The sequence below is a fragment of the Solanum pennellii genome, chromosome 2 (assembly GCF_001406875.1).
Source record: "Solanum pennellii chromosome 2, SPENNV200".
Lineage (NCBI taxonomy): Eukaryota > Viridiplantae > Streptophyta > Magnoliopsida > Solanales > Solanaceae > Solanum > Solanum pennellii.
In genome coordinates, this window is record NC_028638.1 from 34419157 (window position 1) to 34446485 (window position 27329).

Here is a 27329-nt window from a genome sequence, read left to right on the forward strand (position 1 = left end):
AAAATACAGAGGGAAACAACCTCAACCAAATCACTCGGAATACATGGGAGGTTCACACAAGTGATAACGTATCAAGCTTGTGACCCACAATTTCTCCCCCTAACCAAAACTCTCAAAACCCTTAAGACTACATTGTGAATGCTGATTAAGTTAGAAGGAACATGCCTCTATTTATAGAGTCCTAAACCTTTTCCTACCAAAAAAGAATTAGTCAATCCAAAACCTTTTCCTAAGAGGAAAACCTATTTATGGGTAAGATCAGGGCAAATAAAACCCAACAATAATTGATTAGGTTAGTTAATTTAATTAAAGTAGAAGACAAAACAATGTGTATGAAACTCTTTCAATCCAGTGATTCTTTGAACTTTGAAATCAAAAATAAAAATTATGTGTAATGATTCAATGTGCCTCATTATTGAAATTCTTCTAATTCAGTGACTCTTTCAATTTTGAAACCAAAAATAAAATTTATGTCAATGTGTCTCATTATTGAATTTTGGTACGTGAAAAGACAGTTAATTATATCACTATAAATACCTATAAATTATAACTACAATTTGCTTGTCCCTAGATCATTGTTGTTTTTCCTTTTTCATCTACGGTTCTAAAATCTTCTTGCTAAATAATGATATGAAATATCATCAAAAAACTAGCTAATATCAGTCTGAAGTTAGCTTTCTCATAGTAGAATACTTGTATAGAAGCATAAGAGATGAAATCATAAAAAGAGAAGTTTTCTTACAGTAGAATAGTTGAACTTAAAAGTATAGAAGAGATGACCTATTCCTTCATATCTTTTGTTTATTAGCTTATATTTAAGTTTTCTTTTCCATTTGGAGTCAACGTATGGATGTCCAAATTAATTTTGGTATACAATTCACATTTTTATGTAATTCTTGTATCATTTTGCATTATTGTGGGAATACATTTTTATTTGTCATTGTGTTATTATTCTTGTACGTGTTACTTAATCGATAAAACTTCTATTAATACAAGATGGATTTGATAATATATGAATAATTTATACCATATGCTCAAATATCCATATTGCCAATTTCTAAATTCAAATTAATACAAATTAGATGCAATATGAATTTATTGGATCTAGTTGAACCTATTATATCGTCAAATGGTTTTGCTTTGCTTGTCGCATCGATAGGTTTCTTGGAACAAACTCCTCAGTCATTTTACTGTCCCAACTATGTTGATTTTCATGTAACTTCTTTTTGGTTTTGTCGCTTCCACTTCGTTGTTGCCTAGGTGATATATCCCCTCTCTATCCACTATATCAAGACACATGTCCAGCATGTTGTCTTCCTCATCTTCATTAAGGGAATTTTCACCCAAATCAATTGTATTTGACACTAAGCCATTGACTCATTCTTCTTTGCAAGCACACATTTAGGCACAAATACAGGAGCTTCTGGACTTAATTTGCTATTCAAAGCAGGTGGTGAGTCCTTATTTTCTTGAATCAAATCGTTGTTCTGTTAACCGTACTTGCTTTCCAATAGTCTTCAACAAATTTTTAAAGCTATTAGAACATAACAGGTCTCTTGAGGTAGTATTAATATCTTGCCTCTTCTTATTGTCATGAAAATTCTCATTAGGACCATTTTCACTACATGGAGAATTGTTTTGACTCGGGCAAGGATCCAACTATTAGTTGATATTTGTGTGCAACTAGTGTCCAAATTTTAGTTGGATTATCATTTCAACTTGCAATACATGTTGCCCAGAATTTTCAGAATGTTCAACATGAGATATATCCATTAGTTTTTGTGTGAATCCATTAATTTTTTCCCTGAACCAACTCGCAGCGCATCAACCTCAGCTCTTGGTGTTCCCCCTGCGATTTTAGTTGCATTAGACATCAAATTTAGCCCAACATCATTTGATTGCACCTCACTAGTAGCAGCCTGTAAGTTATTGCGATCACCTTTGTTTTCGGTAATTATTTGAACACCAATATTTACTTGTATTAACATCTATTAAGTCTACAGGATTTTGCCCAAAAGTGGAAGTAACCAATTGTCGATCTAAAGAAGTAACATTATTTTGATCAACAACTATAGTCTTTCTTTATTCATTTGGTATTTCTCTCGCATCACCTTGATACTTTTCAAGGTCGGTAGTACCTTTTAAAGCAACTTCAATGGTATCATTAATTTGTTTTTATTTTGGTTTCTTGTCGACATCAAACGACAACTATCTTTATCATGACCTTGGTGCTTACAATAATTGCAATACAGAGGTCGATTATCATGTATAATCTCTTGAAAAACCTCGATCAACTTACCAGATTTTCTACCACAAACTACAACCTTATACGATTTGGAAGCTTTTCCATTAGACAAGTATAACCTTGACCCTAGCCGTGCTACATCTTGACTAGATTTGAGTAGATTAACTATTGGTTTCCCAATTGCTAATGCTATAGACAACAGAGATTTCTTTGCAAGCAAATCTGAGGATAAGTTCGGTAAAGAAATTAAAACCACAGCTAACATTGTTTCCTTCTTAGGGTTATATCCAATGGACCATGGAAAAACCCTACACTGGTGCTCCTCTCAATTATAGAGAAGATAGTTAACTGAACGAGATAAACTAGTACATAATCTTCATATTGATCAAACCTCAACAAAATTTGTCTTGGAGCAAGTAAGCCAATTAAAAAATTATCTTTGGTACCAAGATGTTTCGGTAAAATTGACAGTAATACCTTCAAATTTGGCGCACCATGGGATAATTTAAACACCACTGCTTGACATAATCGCTCTTCGATCATAAAGTCTTGTCTTTCTTCTATTGAAAATATGATATAGGTTCTCCATGAATTATTTCGATTGATTTTAAGATTATCTTTGAGTTAATTAGGGCAGATTGTTTAGGATCTATAGTATTGGAATTGAAAAGAATGGCGTATATGGTGGTTTGGGGTGGTGGGGCGGGCTGGACAGCCTCGAAAGGAGGTCGTCCAATGGTTGTAGCAGCCATGATAGCTGCGCAGCTGCTGCCTATGCAGGAGCTACCAGAAACCGTAGGTCGGCAGTTAAGTTTCTATGTGAACTATGAAGTTGCAAACATAGAATTTGAAAATGAATAAAAGTCAGGTTGTTTTTAGAGGCTATTGGATCTTTCTTCACTAAGCATAAAATTTCAAGCTTGCTAAAGCAAATTCTTTTACATCACGTTGTTTTTTTAATCCGAAGTTGTACTTCTAGATAGATTATTTCGTACCAAACACAATTCAACATGTCACTAATCTCTGCATTTCTTTTGCATTTCTGGTTTATTCCTGACTAGCACTTCATAAGATCAGTCAAAGAAAGAAAGTCTTTTAACTTACCTTAATCAAATACTTAAGGGCAAAGGACAAAAATCACATACTTCTAAGGTAAAATTACTATTTGTCCCTTATAAGTTAATAATTACAAACATCCCTCAAACCGATACAATAATATAAGCGCTGATACATTAATCTGATGCGCGAGATACATTACATTTTATACATTACATTTTATACATAATACTCTAATCTGATGTATATTTTATACATGATACATTAATTTGATGTGCGAGATACATTAATTTGATACACAAGATACATTAATTTGATGCGCAAGATACATTAATCTGATGTGCTGATACATTAACCTGATGTGTGAAAATGCAGGATTCGGGGATTTTTAAAACTAATAGGGGATAATGGTAATAAGAGAACTTAAATGTGGTATTTCTGTCATTTTTCAATGTTTAATAGTCAAATTATAAAGGAAAAATTACATAAATTAATACATTTTAAAAAATAATTACTGATTTTAGCAATACTTTTTGTTTATTACCATTTATAGCAATACTGTGATAAATCTGTAATATGTATTAAAATTGTATTATAAATGAATTAAAAGCGATCAAGTGAAAAAAAAATATTATTGCTATAAATGGTAAATATTTTATTATTATAGCACATTTATGTATCCACGTTGATGCCTCCGAGTGATTCTAATATGATCAAATACGTAATCAACATAACCATATGAATTCATATTGTTATACTTCTATTTCATATCCAAAAAGTCAACCCTAAGAATGCAAGGTTAAAATAATAAATTGACAACAAAACTAGTTTATCCTTAGTTTGAGGAGTTTATGCGCAAGAAATCATCAAAAACTAATCACTAATGGTAACACCTCACTATTTGAAAGAAATAGAATTTGAAAGAAATTATTTTTTGGAAATAAGCAAATTTGAAAAGTTTGACAAGGTAAGCCAATTAAGTATGAGTTTTGGGTCAACTTCAAACTAACATAACTCCTGGTACATGAAGATTTAGGTGGTCTATAAGATACTGAATGAAAGGTTTTGGAATTATCTTTCCAACGCCACTGAGTTTGTTAGTTTTCGAGTTCGTATGAGGGAGATATGCTCGTTTGAAGTTGGAATGTCCGGATAAAGAAAGTCAATTGGATTTTAGAGGGGTATTTTGTTTTTCTTCATAACCCAATTAATCTGTTCCGGTTTTAGGAATTTATTTGGGGTCTAAACTGAGTTAGTTTAGTTTAAGCAATTAAGAATTATGCGCTCGGGCTTCGAGAGAAGAGAAAAGAGGAGAGAAGTTTAGACATTCTTGGAGATTTCTTGTGGAATCGAAGTCATTTTGCCAAGGGTTGAACCATAAAGAGATATGTGAGACTTTCATAGCGTTGGGTTCGTTTACCTACGGGCCAATCATGTTTAGTTTAGCAAAATTCGTTCTAGAAAGTTGAAAGTTGATGATTTTGAATTGTGTTCTTGAATATTTGCTTTCTTTCTTGAGTTAAAATGAGATTGTTGAGTTCTTAAGGAAATCGTGTCGATTAAAGAGCCATTTATGAATCGATTCTTGTGTACATTTAGTAGGTATCTAAATCTAAAGAGAATTTGAGGGAAAAAATTGAATATAGGTGAATTGGGGCTAGAAAACGAAAAAGGAAAAAGTCTGGCAAATCTGGGTACCAGGTCCACGTTATAGACTTGTTCCTCAGGATGAGAATTTTTTTCTCCACGTCGCAGAGTGGTCACGGACCCTTCTGCCTCAAAATTTATTTCACAACCAAATATTTGAATACATCTCCGCGTCGTGGACTTGCTTCCTGACAATGATTTCTTGATCGTTTCTTATGTTTAACTATCTAAAAATACTCCTAAGCATTACAAGATTTGTCCTATAACAAATCACAATCCTTGAATCCATAAACTCAAATTCAAGGAAAGTCAAGAGTCAAATCTAGAAAGTTTTTAGAGTCCTTTCAAAAGTTCTTTTGCAAATGCTTTAAAGTTGTTTTAAGACTTGAGTTTTGAGTTAAGAAAGAGTAACAAATGAAGTTCATTTCTTCCAAAAGAGTATATGAGAACTAAGTATTTTCAAAGAGTAAATGTTTTTACATTTAAACAAGATTTCCAAGAGAGCCTTTGATCTAGGTTTTGAGTAATTATCTCAAACCATAGAAACCGTTTTTGTTTTTAAACATACGAGTTGAGTATTTTGGGAGTAGTATTAAACATCGATGTCAGGATGAGTTCATAACAACTCAATGTCTCCATAAACCATGCAGTCAATGTGGCTAGAGAGGTCATACTTTTAGATGATTCCTTAGTGACTTTTCACATAGGCTAGTTGATCCATATAGTTAAGGCATTTTATATCCCGGCAAGTTATAAGATAGTTGGCAATGTGGGTGAGACGTTGTATCATGACATAACTCATAATGATGGTTGATGGTTAGAGAAATTTCTGCAGAGTTATATTACTTTATTATATATGTATATTGAGTTGTGTCTTACTGTTTTAAATGCTTTATATTAAATTGCATCTTTACTGTTGTTTATTTCTACATTGAGTTGGTTTTCCATGAGTTGAGTAAAGTTGAGGTAAGTGTTTCTTTTAGATTTTAGTTCAAGCTTATGTCATGTTTAGTTTTCCCCTCCCATGCTCGTACATTCAATGTACTGATGTCATTTGGCTTTTGTCGTTTTATGATGCAAATACGGTAACCAGGATCAACATCAAGCGCCTGTAATCCACTTGAGCACTTAGAGTCAGTTGGTGAGTCTTCTTGCTTTCTGAAGGAACCCTATTTACATTGCTTTATTATTTTTAGTTGTTAGGATGATCGGGAGTCTTGTCTCGACATCCCAAATAGTTTAGAGGCTTCATAGACAACTAGTTAGTTCATTTGTCTTTACATTTTCATTCTATTATGTTGAGATTTAACTTTTCCTTATTGGCCAGTTGAATGTTCCCTTTACAACATTCTAGTTTATTACATCGATTTATCTTTGTTGAGTAAAATCTTCCGCTAAGAGTTAAGCCAGACCAAGGATCCACTTGGGGCCAACAATGCTTCTCGAGTGTAGTCCCCCCAAGGTGTAGGCTCGGAACGTGACACTAATCAACCCATAAACGAATAAATTACCATTTTCTAGTCCTTATATTAAAAGTTAAAAAACCCTAACTTAGAGATAAAACATGAGTATCCCTCAGATTATGACCGAAACATATTACATTACCAGTTGCTTTCTTTTATGAATTAATGTAATCTATTGATGAAAGCGTCCAGCGTAACAAAATATTTTCTTTTTTTAAAAAAAGTAGTATATTCATGAGACAAGAAGCCTAGAGAATACGTAGATCTCTAAGACAAACATATGGTGGCACATAGTTATGGGATAGAGATATTGCTGCTGGAAACCCGGTCTTCAACTATCGTAGAGCTTCCACCTCAATATCCTCTGGATACTAAGTATAAATCCCATAGATTAATCATAAATCACAATTTATTTTTTCATCGATGAAAAGACACAATTAAGCAACCAATCCAAACTAAAGTTAATTTAGAATAGCTCCTTAAATCCCACTGAATAATCATAAATCACAATTTATTTCGTCATCCATGAAAAGACACAATTAAGCAACCAATCCAAACTAAAGTTTATTTAGAATAAATCCTTAATCTTAATTATACTTAGGTGAGAAAACCTTTCAACCTTATAAATTCTTTTGTGAGAAAACCCCTTTCACAATCATGTTTTGAGTAATATGTGAGAAATTCTTTCACAAAACTATTATATCGAGGCTTTACTCTCAAAGAAACCTTAAATCACTTAATCAATTTCATAAAGAAACATGCATATCTTAATAAATTCATCTTTCATAATTCATAAGCTTCATCATATGATCATAGTCTAGAAATCATGGATCATGCATTGGTTCATGTAAGTTTAACTTAAAACACATAGTTACTCCAATTCATGCATAATATGATAGAAACAATCAATTAGTTCATAATTGAAAATAATCCATGAGATTGAATAGAATCCTAAATTTGATTGGAGGAACTAACTTGTAAAATTGGATAATTTAGGAACCCTATGGAAGAAAGGACTCCATAGATGAACATCATCATACCTTAGCAATCAATGGTGAATTAGAGCTCTTCAAGCCAAATCCCACCTTTCTCCTTCCTTGGCTCTTGATGGAAATTTGGGGGACGATCTTGGAGGGGATTCATGAATTTTAGAAAAGTGATTTAAACTAGGTAGTTTTTAGGTTTAGAAGACTTATATATGGCCTAGGATTAGGATCAAAACAACCTAGTTTAGGCATTAAATAATTAGGAAAAAGACTAAAAAAATTCTTAAAATTAACTGTCGACCCACATCTACGATTGTACGGACCAAACTGATCAACCATCTATAGGTTCAGAGACTATTAATCATACCGATATTTTGACGAAATTCATGTACGGTTCGTAGGTCTCCTACGGTCTGTACATGCCAACTGTGGAAACGAACTCTAGGCTTTAAAATTTCAATAAGTCTGGGGTCACGTACGAGACCTATCTATGACTCGTAATGAAATGGTGGACCCACCTGGTGAGTCGTAAAAAGGATACTAGGATTTGTTTTGAAAAAAACTTATTTTTTACCACTTTCTACGGTTGCTATATACGACTAGTAGAAGCTTCTAGGTCCTTAGATGAGAACCGTAGACACAACCTGCAATCCAAAATTTTTATTTTCTCCCTTTTCCAAATTCTGGGGTTTTACATAAATTTGTTATAATAGTTGTGTATGTTGATAACTTGAACATTATTAGCAATCTTAAAGAGCTTCCGAAAGTTTGAACATTTGAAAATGGGTATCTAAAATGAAAAAAAAAAAACTCTGTTAAGATAAAAAATTCTTGATCTACTTATTGAGAATTTGACAAGTGAATATTTGTCCATCAATAAACATACATAGAACAGTTATGATACAATTTTACATGAATAACTCACATATATCGAGTACCCCAATGATTATGAGATCGCTTGACATAAATAAATCATTTCGATCTCAAATGAAGAATGAAAAATTTCTTAGTGATGAATCTCCATATCAGTCAATTAGGAAACCATTGGACCTTGCTATATATGATCAAATATTTTGCAGTGAGTTTATTGACAAAATTTCACTACTCCGCAACGAGAAGACGTTGAAATGACATCGAGTACATATATAAAGTTATTCTACAAGACAATCAATTGCAAATAAAAGTGTCCACATATGGTTGTTACTATGAATAAGTTGAATGAGCAATTTACTTGCATTAACAAGGTCACCAATAGAATGATTTTCAAGAATGTATTTGGTTAATTAAGCTCAAAGCCTCATCATATATATACATGAAAGCAAAAAATTATATATCAAGATGTGTTCAACGATACAACATTTTCGTGAATGTGATTTGATCATAAAGACACTGTCAATATCAATATTTGAGAAGTTGGTATAGAAGATTGCATGACATCATCACAAGAAATTAAGTGGTGGTTTTTAATCAGGAGGAGTAAAATATGTGTTGCATTCTTTTTTCCTTTACCGAAGTTTTTCCCAACTGAATTTTTCTAGCAAGGTTTTTAATGAGACAACAAATAATGCTTATCAAAAGATAGGATTTGACCGAAGAACTAGAAAGAGAACACAAGTTTTACTTCATACAAGTCATCGATGTCAAATGTCAAAAAAAATATATCATCTATAAGGAAATGTCATTGTCAGATTGAAAAAAAAATACACGGGCTACTGCATGTAATAGACACGAGTATTATGCCTATGGTAATGAGTCACTCATGGCAGAACTAGGAGGCAGGGGATTTCCATTTAAAAGGACTTGTTCCAGAAGATTAACTCGCACAGACTTGAATTGATAATGCTGCGGTAAAAATAACAATACCATTATTATAAATCATATGGGCAAGGCAAATCATTATTCTTCCAGCACTTAAACCACCTGTTATCCAATTATTCATTTGGAAACTGTTTGGTTTCAGAAACTGCAAGAAATGACTTCATGTTCCTGTTTAGGGAAGACCGCTCTGCTTCCAATCAATTACAACCAAGAAAGGGGCAGACTGGGACCAGATTAACTCCTATCCTGTTTAGGTAACTTGCCAAATTTACCATACCATTGACACCAAATTAAATTACCACTGCAAGAGGCTCAAGTGTTATAAGGTGGAGTCGATACACAAAATAAAGGGATCCATAAGCTAATAGAACTCATCTAAGATGTGGTGCTTATAGAGGGGGAAATGTGATATAGCAAGAAAAATGACATCTTTGTAATGGCATTGCATCTGAAATACCACAGATATTAAAAGGAGTTTACCTTTCCTTCCCATTCAAAATCAATAAATTTGCAAATGGGCTCCAATAGTATGACCTGATCTCCTTGTTTAATCTGTCAAACAACAGTAGTTTGTTAAGTAATGATGTGAATATCTAATGGGGAGTTGGATTGGAAATGCTTATAGAAACTAAATATCAGTGAATTACTCTGATATAAAACAGTATTGTCATGACTCATAGTTCCTGTGTCATTTTTCACTTCTTTTCCTTTTTGTTTCTTTTTCTCCTTGCAGTATCAACTTTTCATAGAGCATGCATTTCCTAAAAGAAGCTTCATTTATGTTATTTCATCTTCTTATTCCATTTTAGTAGGAATACGCTATGTGTCACCACAAAAGTCTGGAGTAGGATAAATATTCAAAGATAAAACATTTTGAATGAGATGATCATCATTATTAAGAGATATTGAGGCTCACTAATGGATTACTTAAGCGGCAAATGAAATCTTTTCCTCTTCAAGTATAGACAAATGGGGAAATCAAGATAAGAATGGTGTTTGATAGAATGACATAGAAACAAATTATTCCAATTTACAGAAATTTTTTGAAATGCTAACTCACTTTACTATTCTCTCTTTTCATCTTTAGTGTTTGACTATGTATTAAAGAAGTAGACCACTTTTTTCTTAGAACTAAGATCTTAATGGATAAATGTATCAAGAAACATAAGAACTGAATAAAGACAGGAAAGATCCTTCACTTATTTTTTGGCATGTAGTGCTGCAGCAGTTTAGCAGCAAACTAACGTGTCAATATCTGAAATTTATTTATTAATTTTCTCATATCAGTATTTACTAGACCACTTTTTTCTAGGAAGTAAGGTCTTAATGGATAAATGTACCAAGATTTAATTAAACAGCATAAAGTAGTGCTTACTGCTTCCTTCTGTATGCCGAACGCTGTGAGTACAAAACTATTCTCATCAGAGTCACAGAGCATATAGTATCTGTAGATTAAGAGTATACGTTGATAGATAAGTATTTAGCATACACTAGGGCTGCACAGACAAGTGACTTTCACTTTTAAAGGAAATGCTGAAAATGATCAACTCATGTGGGTTCCTCCAAGATGATGTAACTTACACTGGAGCTTTATACTCATATTTAACTAAGCATCGTACTGCTGCTACAACCTCAATCTGTTTGTTAAAGCCTTCAGTTAAGAGATCCACGGTTACTCTCTTGTATGAAGGATTCACTGCCAGAAAGCACTCTATTACCTCAACTAGATTGTTTACAGTTCAATATCTAAGAAGAATGTAAAGCCTTACGATCAATATTAGCAAGTGATTGGATCATGGCAGGCAAGCCTGTTTTCATGCTCTTTCCTTTACTCTTTCCCTTGCTCTTTCGCTTACTCTTCCCCTTATTCTTGTCATATCGCTTAACCTGAAAAACAGGATCACGTAATTCAAATGCATCCTTCACAATCTCATTCATTATGTCTTAACAGCTTCAAAAGAAGAAAGCATTTCACAACTGAGAATCTTAAGGCATTATTTTTCAAAGACTACATCATAACTTTCCTGTTTCTTTAAAAAATTCAAGAAATGAAAGAAGAAGAGACAACTATAATGTTACCCCAGGCACCGTTCAGTCAATACAGGGCTGTGCTGTATTGACTCATTGAACAAATAAATTGGACTATTTAAGGACACAAGAACCGGTCAGTACCTCATCTCCTATTCTCTTAGATAAGTCTAATGCTTAATTCTTAAACCTTTTCCCCAATGGACAACTTTATTGTGCATGAGTACCTTTTGTAAATATATGTAGTTTAAGGTCTACGTACACTCTACCCTCCCCAAACCCCACTTAGTGGGATTTCAATGAGCATGTTGTTGTTGTTAGTGAAAAGAATTCAGAAAAAAATTCATCAAGTAGGAGAAACTTAACCAAGCTTTCTGGGGTAGCCATAGTAGAGTTACAAAGATGATCAGTTGATCTGTTTTAGCACAGTGATACAAATAGTATTACTAACTTAGACACCCAACTTGAATATTTCTATCCAAACAACTCTTAATTCCGCATAATCTTAACGGCCTATTCCAGTTCCCTAGCCTCTACTTGTTTGGCAATATTCAAAGATTCACTCAATCAACTGCGCCTCAAACCTACACATTAAGACAATTTTAGTAATCATTGAAAAACATGAGCATCTTTTGGTGTTTTTCTGGTCATACCATAAAACCAAATTTCAAGTTATATAAGTCCACCCTAGCTATCATTTGTACTTATTCCTAAAGGTTGTCAGAGCAGAACTTTGTAGATATTGACTGGTTATCTCGGGAACCATTCAAAGGACTGCCTCATCATACATTATGGTATATCAAGAAACAGAAAGCATTTCTTGGTAACTCTGACGATGAAATCAGTGTTTAAACAGGTTAGATCTCCATATTAGTGACAGGTAAGTGTGAACACATCAAAGCACTCCAGTATGACATGTTGGGAGTTGGACAGGTCAGATGTTTGCAATTGCAGGAAGTGTGACTTTTTGACTAACTCTTGTAATTAAGTAGTTATCACTGGCCTGCACTTGTATATATTCTGGAAGATAATGCACCTTTGATCATACTCACTTCCCTTATGATTCTAATGTTTTCAACCAAGCCGTTCTTAATGCAATGGATTGTATTATCACTTACTGATGCTTTATATAAAATAACCACAATCAAATAATCTTACCTGAAGTAATCCTTTTAGTTTGTCGAGAAGCTGGAGCGTCACTTTCACTTGATGTAAAGCATCACTAGCAGGATTCTTTAATGCAGCATCTGAAAATCCAGTTAGAGACATCTTGTAGTTCTCTAGATATCTGTTCACCTGAAAAAACAGATATCAAATTTTCCAACATGGCATTGAATTTTAGAAAGGGGGAAACTGAAGTCTATATTTAAGATATCATGAAATCTGCAAACATAAAATTTGAAGATGAATAAAAGTGAGCTTTTTTAGAGAATATTGGTTCTTTCTTCACTAAGCATAAAACTTTCATGCTTGCTGAAGCCAATTCTTTTTTAATCAGACGGTTTTTGTAATTCAAATTGTACTTCCCTATCACACACTTATTCTTCTAGATAGATTATTTCGTAGCAAGCTCAATTCGACATGTCACTGATCATGCAATAATCATTTACTGAACTTTTTCGTACCAAACATGATTCTTAACTACCAGAAAGAGGTAACTAATTCAATGAGTTATTATCAGATTCTTATTGGCAATTTTTTTTTTTTTTATCAGATTCTTAACTTTTTCACGTACAGCTTTCTTTTTCTCTGTAAGGCTTTCAGTGCTTCCTTATCATATTACAACCTGTGTACATATTTCCTATTATATGAGAGAATGCTTCTATTTCTAATCATGGCTTTTTCCTTTAATTTACCAACTTTTGTCTTATCTGTAAAGTTTTCAGAGTCTTCTTTTTGAATGGTTTCATTCCTTTGGATGTTTATATATCAACATAGATCCTAATGATTCTCAAACTCTGATAGATCCAAGATTATTTAGAGGCATTCTCTGCAACCTTTAAGATGATGAAAGAAAGTCTATCTGTGATCCACACAAGAAATTGCAAACTCATATCCTTTCCTTGCTGCATGAAAGAAAGTCTATCTGTGATCCACACAAAAAATTGCAAACTCATATCCTTTCCTTGCTGCATGGTGCAGTGGACAACCTGATACATGGTCTCCTGTCTTCCTTTCTTTTTCTTTATTTTTATTTTTCCAACTCTTGTTCTTTATGAACACCATCATAATAATACAAGGTGATAATTAGCAATAATTGAGAACCTTGTGTTTTGAAAGATCTTATATATGATACAGCAGTTCATACGTGAAAATCAGTTGTTTCTTTCAGCGACTTACCATGCTACAGTCGTATTCAAGATGTGGGTTTGACTTCATTGTATCAATTCTTTTCTGAAATAGAGTAAAAAACCTGAATAAACTTCCAAGTATCAAAAGTAGCAGGCTTTCTGGGAGCTAATACTGTACACGTATATGTCATGTTAAAATAAAGGGAAATAAATATACAGAGATAAGATTGTAAGAACTACTTACAGCTTTTTCGTATGCCTCTAATGCCAGTTGAAGATTATTGTGATCCCATCCTCCCCTCAGAAGAAAGGAAGTGAAATGTGCACATCCTAAGATATCTACTAACCAAATGAAGCTCAGTGAAGTACTTGAAAATTGGATCTATCAAAATGTTTATTATAGCTATAACTGTGTGCAGATACTAGTTAAATATCTAAGTATAACATACATACTGCGCATATACTTCTTGTTGGAAATTTCATTTTTCCAACATTTCTTAACTATAGCTATACAATATGTGAAGGGTGAACACAGTCTTTGACAATCACCAAGTTAACATTTAGCAAACTGGACAAGCTGAGTGTGCTAAAGCACAGAAAGTGTATGACACAATAGCAGAGAATCTCATAGGTAAGTCAGTTCCTCATTGTAGTAAATTATGTTCGCAGTCTTACATAAACAACCTCCATCCATGTCATCCAGAGCGTGTGTCCTTTCGGCATATCTGATGCATTCATCAATCTGCTTGGCTGGATTTTCAGCAACTATGAAATAGATATAGATTTCAGAATTTTCTCCATGAGTTACTTTTATTTACTTAATAAGAGACTGAAGAAATGTATTTTACATTTCCTTCGATTTGTTAAATGAAGATATTCAATTAAAAATCAGAATTCCAGACTGCCAAAAATATAAAAAGTATCTAATTAAGGATGGAATTAGAACTTCACAGACACGGCTTTTATAATCACCTAAGCCAGAGGCTAAAACACAAGACAAATAAAAGATGAAGAATTACATTCACCTTGTGCAAACGTCAGTTCAAGGTCTGCAAGTTGACGTAATATTACCGCATTTTCTTCACCCTAAATCAAGCAAAAGACGAAGAATCCATTAAATGAAGGGAGCGTTTGAAGTTGGGAGAACACAAAACTTAAGTACTGAAGAAGCAGCGAAATATAACCATTTTAAGGGCAGTCTGATAGTATTCTTTAGCTTCTTGGTAATTCCCTTTTTTGGCAACGCAAGAGCCGAGGCAATTCCAAGCATCCAGCAGAAGCGGATCTAATTGAGTCTGGTAGATATAATTAAGAGTGAGAAGCCAACCAAACGCAAATTCAACAATCAACAACACATTAAATATGCAATTCTTCTTTCACTCACAGCTTTCAGTAGATGACGCTCTGCTTCCTCCTTATAAACATCAGGAATTGCATTATAAAATCTTCCTTTCAGATACTCAAACATTGCACATTCACGATTTAATTCTCTCTTCTCTGCACGAATTCGTACCAGTTAAACTCACTTGATAAATGAAATTGAATGCCTTTTTTTCTTCTTCTTGATAATCCATACCTGCAGGAACTGATTCGAGGACTTCGATGCACAAAGAAATTTGATGCTCGATGTCAGAGATTTTCTGTTCTACAGTTGACGGGAAATGCTGGTCGCCGAAATTGTACATCCATATTGAGAGTGCATCCAGCTTTGAAATCCAATCCTCATAATTGAATTTTTTTAGATGAGCAGAAACTTCTTCAACTGGAGTACTCATCTCCAATGACGGATTTTGGTGTGAAGGCTCCACTTCAAACTGCAAAGTTTTGTCCAAGTGTGTAAAGTTTTGGGTGGGAAATTCTGTTTTTAAGTATATTCTAATTCTCATGGATCACACTTTCTTCATCTTACTATTTGACCAAATTACCTTGACACCCCTAATAGCTTTTGTATTCTCTTTTTCACCCCTAATAGTTTTAAGCTTAGAATCTCATATCTACCAAGTATACGAAGAAAGAGAAATTATGTGGTTAAACAAATTTATACTACTTAATTAGTTATCAAAGTTATAATTTGCTATAATTATTATTCGTAATTAACATTAACAATTAATTACATGGGCTGATATAAGGTACTTTTGTATAATTCGCCACATTTGTATCATAACAATTCTTCATTTGATTTGAATATGTATTCAATGGTCTGTATTTGTATATGTAGACGATTTCCTTTATTTTTCAGTTTTATCACTACATATACATTCAATCTTTTTGTGTATAACTTTTTAAAGTTTGTATAAACGTGTGGTTTCGAATTTATACAAAGTAATTTGTATGGCTATCTAAAATTCTTATGCTTATGTTTGTATAAATTCGTTATTTTGAGTTTTATCATATTTGTATAATTTCATACTTTATATTACTCGATTATACAAAAATACGCGAATTATAAAAACGTACCTACAAATTATACAAATGAGCTGCGAATTATACAAATATTGCTCTTTCTCACTCGCCTCTCTCCTCCCTCTCCCAATCTCGCTCGCCAAATATACAAATACATATCTATACCAGTTACATATATATAATTATACAATCGATATACATATACAGTTCACATCTCTCCCACTTTCTACCTCACCTCTCTCCTCCCTCTCCTAATTTCGCTCACTACTCTCCTCCCTATAACATGTAGTTACGAATCGTAACTAGCAAACTATAGATATGAAGCGTGATTAAGCTAATTCTAAATGATTATATGTGAAAGTTCCCCAAAAAGAAATTACCTTGTCCCACTTTTGTTACTTTTATGAACATACTAGTGAGGATAATTTGTGTTATGCACAAACCTAATAATTTTAGTTTTTACGGAAAAAAGAAGTATATAGGAAAAGTTATCTAATTACACATTTTTTTAAATCATATTTTCTAAAATTTGTTATCATTTCATAATATTAGAAAAATCTCTTTATCCTCACCTTCTCTCTTTTTCCGGATGCACTAAATTCACTTGAAAACAGATTAGGGGTAAATTATTATTGTAAAGTTAAAGTGTTAAAGTAAATTTTGCTATCAAGCTCAGAGGGAATTTTTATGCAATTTGTCTAAAAGAAATAATAAATTTGGGTAAATTGTTTTGATGGTGCCACATTGCGTTTCATTTGGCTTAGGAAATAATAATAATAATAATAATAATAATAATAATAATAATGATAAAACATTAAAAGTTAAATTACCAAAATTTCCATCAAATATTAATAGACTTTTATGCCCTTTAATTAGATACTAATTATCTGAAATTTTGTTACTTAAATCAACATATGAAATAAATAATTAGGCATAATTAGTAAATAGACATAATACATAAACATAACCCTTAACTTGGCGTCAGTTGACAACTATGACCCTGAACTTTAGATGTACACAAGTAGACACTTAAACTGTATAAATTTGAATAAATTGACACATTCGTCCTACATGGCATCCTACATGAAAATATTGTATCCTACGTGTATCATACCATGTAGGACACGTGTGTCCACTTGTTCAATTTTATACAAGTTTAAGTGTCTGTTTGTGCACATCCAAAGGTAAAGGTCATAGTTGTCAATCGACGCCAAGTTAAGGGTCATATTTATGTATTATGCCTTAGTAAATACCGTACAAGTAAACTAACAACATAATAAATAAACATGACCTTTAACTTTGGATATGCACAAGTAGACATTTAAACTTTTATAAAATTGAACAAAGAGACAAATCCGTCCTACATGACACTCTACATGGAAATTTTGTATCCTACATGGCGTCTTACATGTATTATGTCATGTAGGACACGCATGTCTACTTATTCAATTTTGTACAAGTTTATGGGTTTGCTTGTGCAAACTCGAAATTGGAGGACATAATTACGTTGTCCGGTGAAACCAAGTTAAATATCATGTTTATGTATTATGCCTAAACTAACCGTTTGAAATTTTAAAACTTAAAGTTTGTTGATATACATTAAAGGATTTCAAAGAATAATACATAAATATGACCCTTAACTTGGCATCAATTAACAACTATGACATTTTACTTTTGTTATGTACAAGACACTTAAACTTGTATAAAGTTGAGCAAATGAACACATTTTTCCTATATGGCACCCTACGACAATTTTGTACCCTACATGGTATCCTACGTGTATTACGTTACATAGGATACTTGTGTCTACTTGTTCAATTTTATAATAGTTTAAGTGTCTACTTGTGCACATTTAAAGTTGGAGGGCGTAGTTGTTCGTTAATGCCAAGTTAAGGGTCATAATGCCAAGTTAAGGATCATGTTTGTGTATTATGCCTAAGAAAATCATGTTAGTCTCTTTCGCTACTAAATTACTGTTATTGTCTTCTTGTTCAATTTTATACAAGTTTAACTAGGCGTTTGGTCATGCGATACCATATCATGATATGGTATCGTGAGATGGAATCAACATTTAGACATGTGATTTTATGTTGATTCCATCTCATGATTCCATATCATGAGATATGATTCCATATTCTCCAAAATCCGTGATATGGAATCATATGGAATATCATATCATGATTTTAGATATTAATATAAAAATTGATCCCCAAGTTTATATTTTGTTAAAACAACTCACATTTATATCTACTAACCATTTACTTCGTAATTAAAATTTATAATGACATCATTACTTTTTAAAATTTATTATTCTCACTGACATAAAATTTAGGCGTAATACATATTTTGGACCTTAAACTTGACTTCAAATTTTAACTTTGACCTCCAACTTTCATAATGCACAGATAGACACTTAAACTATCCAACCTTTAAGTAAATAAACACTTGATTTTTGGAGCCAAAGAGAGTAAAATGCAAACGCTCCCACGTGTATTAGTGAGTCACTCAATGACTGTCAATTAACTAAATAGTTTACACGTCATTTAGAATTAAAAAAAAAATTAAAATGAGATTTTGATTTGGAAATATAAAAGTATATATAAAAGGAATTCATTAAGGGTGGAGTTGTCATTTCATCATTTTTTCCGTTTTGGGCCTCAAAATTATACATCACTCGCGCAAAATACGTGCACAACACACATTTTTCCAGGCAAGACTCGCATGTTTATTATTTATAAGGTTGGATAGTTAAAGTGCATGTTTGTGCACTATGAAAGTTGGAGGTCAAAGTTAAAATTTGAAGTCAAGTTTAGGGTCTAATATATGTATTATGCCTAAAATTTATTATTCTCACCAACATATAGTCACTTTAACTCACACTTCACGATTATTGAGTAATAAAATCTTAAAGAACCCGTTAAAACTATTTCATTTTAACTCAAATATATTGATGAGAAGTGAAAGTCAGATGGAACAATTACTTAAGTTGAGAACAAATAACTTTGTAATAATTTATTACGCGATTTTATTATTGGCATAATACATAAATATACATTTTTACTTGACTCCGAATCACATTTATGTCCTTCAACTTTGAGTGCGCACAAGTGACACTTAAACTTGTATAAAGTTGAACCAACAGACATACATATCCTACATGTTATTCTACATGTCATTTTTTGTTTTATGTGGTGTCCTACGTGTATTGTGTCATGTAGGACTCATGTGTTTATTTGTTCAACTTTATACAAGTTCAAATATCTATTTGTCCACACTAAAAGTTGAACGACATTAATATAAAATAATGCATGACAATTATTAACAATTTTTCTTGGATAACGTGACCTTTGACATTTTGTCAATACATAAACCATATTAAGTTGCTTGTAAATTAAAAATAACCTTTCAAATTCCTAAAAAAGATATGTTATTAATTTTTTGTACATTGAAACATTAATGATAATTTAGTTTCTAAGCATAAGTTATTAGAGGAACATTAATTTAGTGAATGAAAAATGGTCATTTAATTTTTTTTAGAAACATTTAATATTTAATTAATTAGTTTTTTTTTTATAAAAATAATTTAGTATAAGGGTAAAATGATAATCCAATTTCGCAATTTGGTGTTACATACAGATGATGAATATTATTAAATCAGATATTTTATTTATGAATTAATCTAAGAAAGTGCAAAAGTGGTTAACATTTTTATTAAAATGATACAATTTAGCATTTAAATTGAATAACTAAATGTTTTTATGATATTTTAATTTATATTATGGATAAAATCGTAATTCAACTTTTAACTTTATATATATCTTAAAATAAAAGTTAATTATTGAAATTTTATATTAGACAAATAAGAAACTTTATATGAAAAAATATTTAAGATATAAAACTGAAGAATACAATTCACCTATTTGTATTCTTCAATGTACAACTACACGATTAGGATCATGTAGGAATAATTGGATTTATATAAAAAGCAATGGTCATTCAGTTTTAGGTAACTCAATCTTTAATTTGATGGCTTCCCGCTTATAAGATAGTACTCGTACATGTGTTGTACATATATATGTAATACACATGTATAAGAATATGAAAAATAAGAGAAAGGAAAGACAGTACAACAAACTGAATAGGATTTGACCAAAGTCATGTGTGTCAAATGTCAAAAAAATACACCAGGCAGTAGAGTTTATGTCATTCCAAGTTCCCACAGCTGTGTCAAATGTATTTTGTCTATTATAATGGTTTAGAAATGGCAGAACTAGGAGGCAGGGGATTTCCATTTAAAAGGACTTGTTCCAGAAGATTGACTCGCACAGACTTGAATTGATAATGCTGCAGTAAAAATAACAATACCATTAGTGAGGAGTGACAGAATTACTCACATGCCATTAGTGACGACACATTTTGTATAGAATTGCATCAGAAATACCAAAACGAGTTTACCTTTCCTTCCCTTACAAAATCAACAAATTTGCAAACGGGATCCAATATTGTGATCTGATCTCCTTGTTTAATCTGCCAACAAGAGTAGTTTGTTAAGATGTGAAAATCAAGTTCCAATTTCATTTTTCACTTCTTTTCCTCCTTGCAGTATCAACTTTTCATAGAGCATGTGTTTCCTAAAAGAAGCTTTGTTTATGTTATTTTCATCTTCTTTCCTTTTTAATAAGAATATGGCAGGCTACGTCACCACGAAAATCTGAAGTTGGATAAATATTCAAAGATATGACATTTATGAAATGCTAACTCACATCTTTAGTGTGTGGTAACTCATTAAAGAAGTGAAGTACCTCCCCCCTTCATCAAATTTTTCATCCAGAATGTGATAAAAGGGAAGAAAGATTGTTCCCTTATTCTTTAGGCAGGTAGTGCTGCAGCAGTTTAGCAGCAAACTAACATGTCAATATCTGAAATTTATTTGATGATTTTCTTATCTCGGTTTCTCCTAGATACTATACTTCACTCGACCACTTTTTTCTAGGAAGTAAGATCTTAATGGAAAAATATACCAAGAAACAATTAAACATTATGAAATAGTGCTTACTGCTTCCTTCTGTATGCCGAACACTGCAAGTACAAAACTTTTCTCATCAGAGTCACAGAGCATATAGTATCTGCAGAATAAGAGTACACATTGAGAAATAAGTATTTAAGCATAAAGTGGGGCTGCACACATAAGAAACTGTCACTTGTAAAGGAAATGCTGAAAATGAACAACTCCTAAGCCTTCAGTTAAGAAAATGAAGTAACTTACACTGGAGCTTTATACTCATATTTAACTAAGCACCGTACTGCTGCTACAACTGCCATCAATTTGTTAGGGCCTTCAGTTAAGAGATCCATTGTTGCTCTGTTGTATGGAGGATTCACTGCCAGAAAGCACTATATTACCTCAACTAATAGATATATAGCTAAATCATACACCTCATTGTTTACAGTTCAATATCTAAGAAGAATGTAAAGCCTTACCCTCAATATTAGGAAGTGATTGGATCAGGTCAGCCAAGCTTGTTTTCGTACTCTTTCCCTTACTCTTTCGTTGACTCTTCCCCTTACTCTTTCCCTTATTCTTGTCATTACGCTTAACCTGAAAAGCAGGATCACATAATTCAAATGCATCCTTCACAATCTCATTCATCATTTATTAACAGCTTCAAAAGAAAAAAACATTTAACAATTGAGAATCTCAAGGCATTATATTTTAGAGACTGTATCATAACATTCCTATTTCTAGAAAAAATTCTAAAAATCAAAAAGAAGAAACAACTAAAATGAAACCCCAGACACCGTTCAATCAAATACAGGAGGGGCTCAGTTAACTCATTGAACAAATAAATTGGACTATTTAAGGACACAAGAATCTGTCAGTACCTCATCTCCTTTTCTTTTACATACTTCTAATGCTTAATGCTTTTAGACCTTTTCCCAAATGGATGACTTTATTGTGCATGAGTACCCTTTGCAACTATTTGTAGTGGTAAGGTCTGCGTACACTCGACCTCCCCAGACCCCACTAAGTGGGATTTCATTGAGCATGTTGTTGTTGTTGCTGTAGTAGGAGAAACTTAACCAAGCTTCCTGGGGTAGCCATAGTAGAGTTACCAAGTTGATACAAATAGTATTACTAACTTAGCAACCAACTAGAGTATTTCTATGAATAAAACTCTTAATTCCATATAATCTTAGCTGCCTATTCTAGTTTCTTAGCCTCTACTAGTTTGGCAATATTCCAAGATTCACCCAATCAATTGCGCCTCAAACCTACACATTAAGAAAATTTTACAAATCATAGAAAAGCTTGACTATGTTTTGGTGTTCTTCCAGTCATACCATAAAATCAAACTTCATGTTTGTATATGTCCCTCCTAGCTATCATTAGAACTTGTTACCTAAAGGTTTTCAGACTAGAAGTTTGTAGATATTGACTGATCATCTTGGAACCCATCTTAAAGGACTACCTCATCATACATTTTGTTATAGCAGGAAACAGAAAGCTTTCCTTGGTAACTCTGACAATGAAATCAGTATTTAAACAGGATTGAGTTCCATACTAGTGACAGGCATATGTGAACACATCAAGCACTCCGCTGTGACATGTTGGGAGTGACACCTTGAATACCTCTTGGAAACAATGAACCTTTCTTTGATCATACTCACTTCCCTTATGATTCTAATGTCGTTAACCAAGCCATTCGTAATGCAATGGATTATAATATCACTTACGGATGCTGTACATAAAATAACCACAATGTCATAATTTTACCCAAAGTAATCCTTTAAATTTGTTAAGAAGCTGGAGCGTCAGTTCCTTTTGATGTAAAGCATCACTAGCAGGATTCATTGATGCAGCATCTGAAAATCCATTTAGGGACTCCTTGTAGTTCTCCAGATATCTATTAACCTGAGAAAACAAATATCAAATTTTCCCAACAGGGCTTTGAATTTAGAAAGGGGGAAAGTGAAGTCTATATTTAAGGTATCATGATATGTGCAAACATAGAATTCGAAGATAAATAAAAGTGAGGTTTTTTTAGAGACTAATGACTCTTTCTTCACTAAGCATAAAACTTCCAAACTTGCTAAAGCCAATTCTTTTAAATCATACTGTTTTTCTACTTCGAAGTTGTACTTCCCTATACACACACTGTTCTTCTAGATTGATTATTTTGTACCAAACTCAATTCAACATGTCACTGATCTCTGCAGATTATAGTCATTTTCTGATCTTCTCGTTATTTTTAGTCTTTCCAACTCTTGTTCTTTAAGAACACGATCATAAAAATACGAGGTGATAATTAGCAACAATTGAGAACCTTGTGTTTTGAAAGATCTTATATATGATACAATAGTTCATAAGTGAAAATCAGTTGTTTTTTTCAACAACTTACCAGGCTACAGTCGTATTCAAGATGTGGGTTTGACTTCACTGCAACATCTTCTTTCTGAAATAAGGTAGGAAATCAGAAGAAACTTCCAAGTATCTAATATAACCAGGCTCGCAGGTAGCAAATACTTAACACATATATATCATGTTCAAATAGCGGGAAATAAATACACAGGGACAAGATTGTATGAACTACTTACAGCTTCTTCGAATGCCTTTAATGCAAGTTGAAGATTATTGTGATCCCGTCCTCCACTCAGAACAAAGTAACTGAAATGTGCACATCCTAAGGTATCTACCAACCAAATGAAGTTCAGTGAAGGACTTGAAAATTGGATTTATCAAAATGTTTATTATAACTAAAATTGTGTGCAGATACTTGGATGTTTTCATAAGTATAACATACAGATTATAGAAAAGCAGGATACTTGGATGTTTTCATAAGTAGCATACACTTTATAAAATCCCACATACTGGGTATATGGTACTTCATGGTTCCCTGTACCAAAATATATAATTCTGCACCTTCATCTGTCTTAATTGTAATTGTATGCTACTTCTTAACTATAGCTAAACAATATGTGAAGGGCGAACACAATCAATGAAAAACACCAAGTAAAAATTTAGTAAATTGGTAAAGCTGAGGGTGCTGAATCGCAGAATGTTTATGACACAATATCAGAGAAACTCAGAATTAAGTGATTAGAACTTAAAATAGTTCCTTTTTTAAGTAGATTTTGTTTGTAGTCTTACATAAACAATTTCCATCATTGGCATTCTGAAGGAGCGCCCTTTTGGTATATTTGATGCTTTCTTCAACGTGCTGGGCTGGATTTTCAGAATCTAGGAAATAGATATACAATCAGAGGAAGAGATCAGCAGCAGCCACTAAGAAAAGAAAGTAATGTAGATTTCAGAATTTTTTCCATGAGGTACTATTATCAACTTAATAAGAGACTAGAGAAATGTAAAGTATCTAATTAAGGATAGAATTATAACTTCAAAGACGGATGTAGTGCAAAAAAATAATGGGGAAAATACACTAACTTCAAATTTTATAATCACCTACGACAGAGTCTAAAACACAAAACAAACCATGAGAACTAGATGGAACAAAGCAAATTAACCAGAAATAAACAAAAGAATTACCTTCACATAGTGAAATCTTCAGTTCAAGGGCTGCAAGGTCACGTAAAATTATGATATGTTCTTTACCCTAAATCAAATAAAAGAGAAAGAATCCATTAAATGAAGGGAACATTTGAAGTTTAGAGAACGGAAAACTTAAGTACTGAAGAGGCAGCAAAATATAACCATTTTAAGGGCAATCTGATAGCATTTTTCAGCTCTATTGAAATCCCTTTTCTTGATAAAGCAACTGGCGATGCTATTCCAAGCATTCCGCAGATGCGGATTAAGATCAATCTGGTAGATAAAATTAAGGCACAATGAGAAGTAAACCAAACGTAAATTCAACACTAAACAACACATTAAATATGTAATTCTTCTTTCACTCACAGATTTCTGTAGATGAGACTCTGCTTCCTTCTTATAAACACCAGGAACCGCATTATAAAACCTTCCTTTTAGATACTCGAATAATGTACGTTCACGATTTGATTCCCTATTCTCTGCACGAATTTGTATCACTTTAACTCACTTGATAAATGAAACTGAATGTATTTTCTTCTTCTTCTGGACAATCCATACCTGGAGGAACTGAATCGAGGGCTTTGACGCACAAATGAATTTGATGCTCGATGTCAGCGATTTTCTGTTGTTTACTTGATGGGAAATGCTGGTCGGCAAAATTGTAGACCAATTGCGTCAGGTTAGTGAACCTTAAAATCCAATCCTCGTAGTTGGATTCTTTTAGTTGAGCAGAAACTTCTTCAATGGTGGATTTTAGGTCAGTGGAGACTTGCCCTATCTCCCTACAAACCTCTTCAATTGGACTGGATTTTAGATCAGTGGAGACTTCTCCTTTCTCCCTAGAAACCTTTTCAGTTGGAGTGCTCATCTTCAATGGTGGATTGGAATCTTTTAGATGTGTAGCAACTTCTTCAATAGAGGACGTTAGATCAGTGGAGACTTCTCCTTTCTCACTAGAAACTTCTTCAACAGTGGATTTTAGATCAGAGGAGACTTGTCCTTTCTCCCTAGAAACTTCTTCAATGGCGGATTTTAGATCAGTAGAGACTTCTTCTTTCTCCCTAGAAACCTCTTCAGTTGGAGTGCTCATCTTCAATGATGGATTGGATGTTATATCAGTGGAGACTTCTCCTTTCTCACTAGAAACTTCTTCATCAGTGGATTTTAGATCAGTGGAGACTTCTCCTTTCTCACTAGAAACTTCTTCAACAGTGGATTTTAGATCAGAGGATACTTGTCCTTTCTCCATAGAAACTTTTTCAATGGCGGATTTTAGATCAGTAGAAACTTCTTCAATGGCGGATGTTAGATCAGTGGAAACTTCTCCTTTCTCCCTAGAAACCTCTTCAGTTGGAGTGCTCATCTTCAATGGTGGATTGGATTCTTTTAGATGAGTAAAAATTCCTTCAATGGCCGATTTTAGATCTTTTTGATTAGTAGAAACTTCTTCAATGGCAGATTTTAGATCTTTTTGATCAGTAGAAACTGCTTCAATGGTGGATTTTAGGTCTTCTAGACGAACAGAAACTTCTTCAATGGCAAATCTTAGATCAATGGGGACTTCTCCTTTCTCCCAATGAACCTCTACAACTGGAGATCTCATCTTCAATGGTGGATTTTGGAAGCTCAACTGCAAATTCTGTTTGTTCAATGGTGTAAAGTTATGGCTGATTGAAGCTCAACTGCGAAGTTTGTTAGTGGCGGTTTACATCTTGTGGGCGGGAAATTCTGTTTATAAGTATTCTGATGGATCACACTTTCTTCACCTTACTATTTTACGAAATTACACTGCCACCCCCAATAGTTTTCATATTCTCTTTTTCACCACCAATGTTTTAAGCTTGGAATCTCATATTTACCAAGTATTTGAAAAAATTACCCGGTCCCGACTTGGGTCAATGAAAAAGTATTTATTTCGATAAATTAATGAGATAATATATTATGAGAAGTGTCTTATATAAATATATGATCCCGTTAATATCATAAAGTAATAATTTTTTAGAAGTGCAAACATCTAAGAAAATTTAGGGAAATATGGTTCTATTAAAATTTTTTTATTAAAATCTAAATCTAGTTAAAGTTCATCTCTACTTCTTTTATTGCATCCAAAAGTTTCGGTTTGTCTTTCTTAATTGCCTCATAAAATTGTGAAGAGTTCTAGATGCAAGTGTTTCCTTACTCATAACTGATTCCAAAGTGTTTCAACTTTTGGTGTGTTTGGTACGAAGGTTTTCAATTTTCTCATGTTTGGTTGGGACAAAAGTTTCAATAAATGTTTTTCAAATCAACTTATTTCATCAAAATTAAGGAAAATAACTTCCCTTCAAAACTTAAGGAAAACATTTTCCAAAACTCTCATCCAACTTCAAATTACTTTTTTTTTTTTGAAAAACATCAATCTTTAAAAAGTATTTTCAATTTCAAAATTTTATATTTTCGCTCTACCCTCCCCTCGACCCTGATCATCCCTCTACCCCCATCCAAAAAAATAAAATGTATTTTTTAAAAAAATATTTTCAATTTCAAAAAAAAAATTCACCCCGATCCCGGACCCCCACCCTCACACTACCCNCCCCCCAAAAAAAAAAGATAGATTTTATTATAAAAATTATTTTCAACTTCAAAATTTCATTTTTTCATCCCTAGATTCCTACCCTTGACCCCTCCCCCTACCAGCACCTTACCCCTCGAAAAAAATTAATTTTGTTTTTAAAAAATATTTTAAACTTCAAATTTAATTTTTTTCACCCCTACCCTCGACCTTCCCTTTCCACCTCCCAAAATAAATTTTCAGTTTATTTTTAAAAAATTATTTTCAACTTCAAATTTTTATTTTTCCAAGCA

General features: G+C 32.8%; 2 protein-coding genes across 2 annotated transcripts; both read right to left on the reverse strand.

The window, feature by feature from the left end:
* Nucleotides 1–9035: 9035 nt before the first annotated feature.
* LOC107010259 (tetratricopeptide repeat protein 5-like) lies at nt 9036–15383 on the reverse strand. Its single transcript, XM_015209505.2, has 13 exons — nt 15111–15383; nt 14919–15031; nt 14719–14829; nt 14560–14620; nt 14210–14299; nt 13779–13873; nt 13584–13637; nt 12402–12539; nt 10985–11102; nt 10797–10911; nt 10591–10660; nt 9696–9767; nt 9036–9239 (listed from the first exon to the last, which is right to left on the reverse strand). The coding sequence occupies exons 1-13, from the start codon at nt 15307–15309 to the stop codon at nt 9138–9140; spliced, it is 1338 nt and encodes a 445-aa protein (XP_015064991.1). The 5' UTR covers nt 15310–15383; the 3' UTR covers nt 9036–9137.
* A 4670-nt stretch (nt 15384–20053) lies between these two features.
* On the reverse strand, nt 20054–26175 carry LOC107009917 (tetratricopeptide repeat protein 5-like). The gene is made up of 13 exons (XM_027914503.1): nt 25044–26175; nt 24852–24964; nt 24648–24758; nt 24483–24549; nt 24087–24176; nt 23534–23628; nt 23338–23391; nt 22713–22850; nt 21419–21536; nt 21204–21318; nt 20994–21063; nt 20393–20464; nt 20054–20281 (listed from the first exon to the last, which is right to left on the reverse strand). The coding sequence occupies exons 1-13, from the start codon at nt 26086–26088 to the stop codon at nt 20183–20185; spliced, it is 2187 nt and encodes a 728-aa protein (XP_027770304.1). The 5' UTR covers nt 26089–26175; the 3' UTR covers nt 20054–20182.
* Between the last annotated feature and the right edge of the window lie 1154 nt (nt 26176–27329).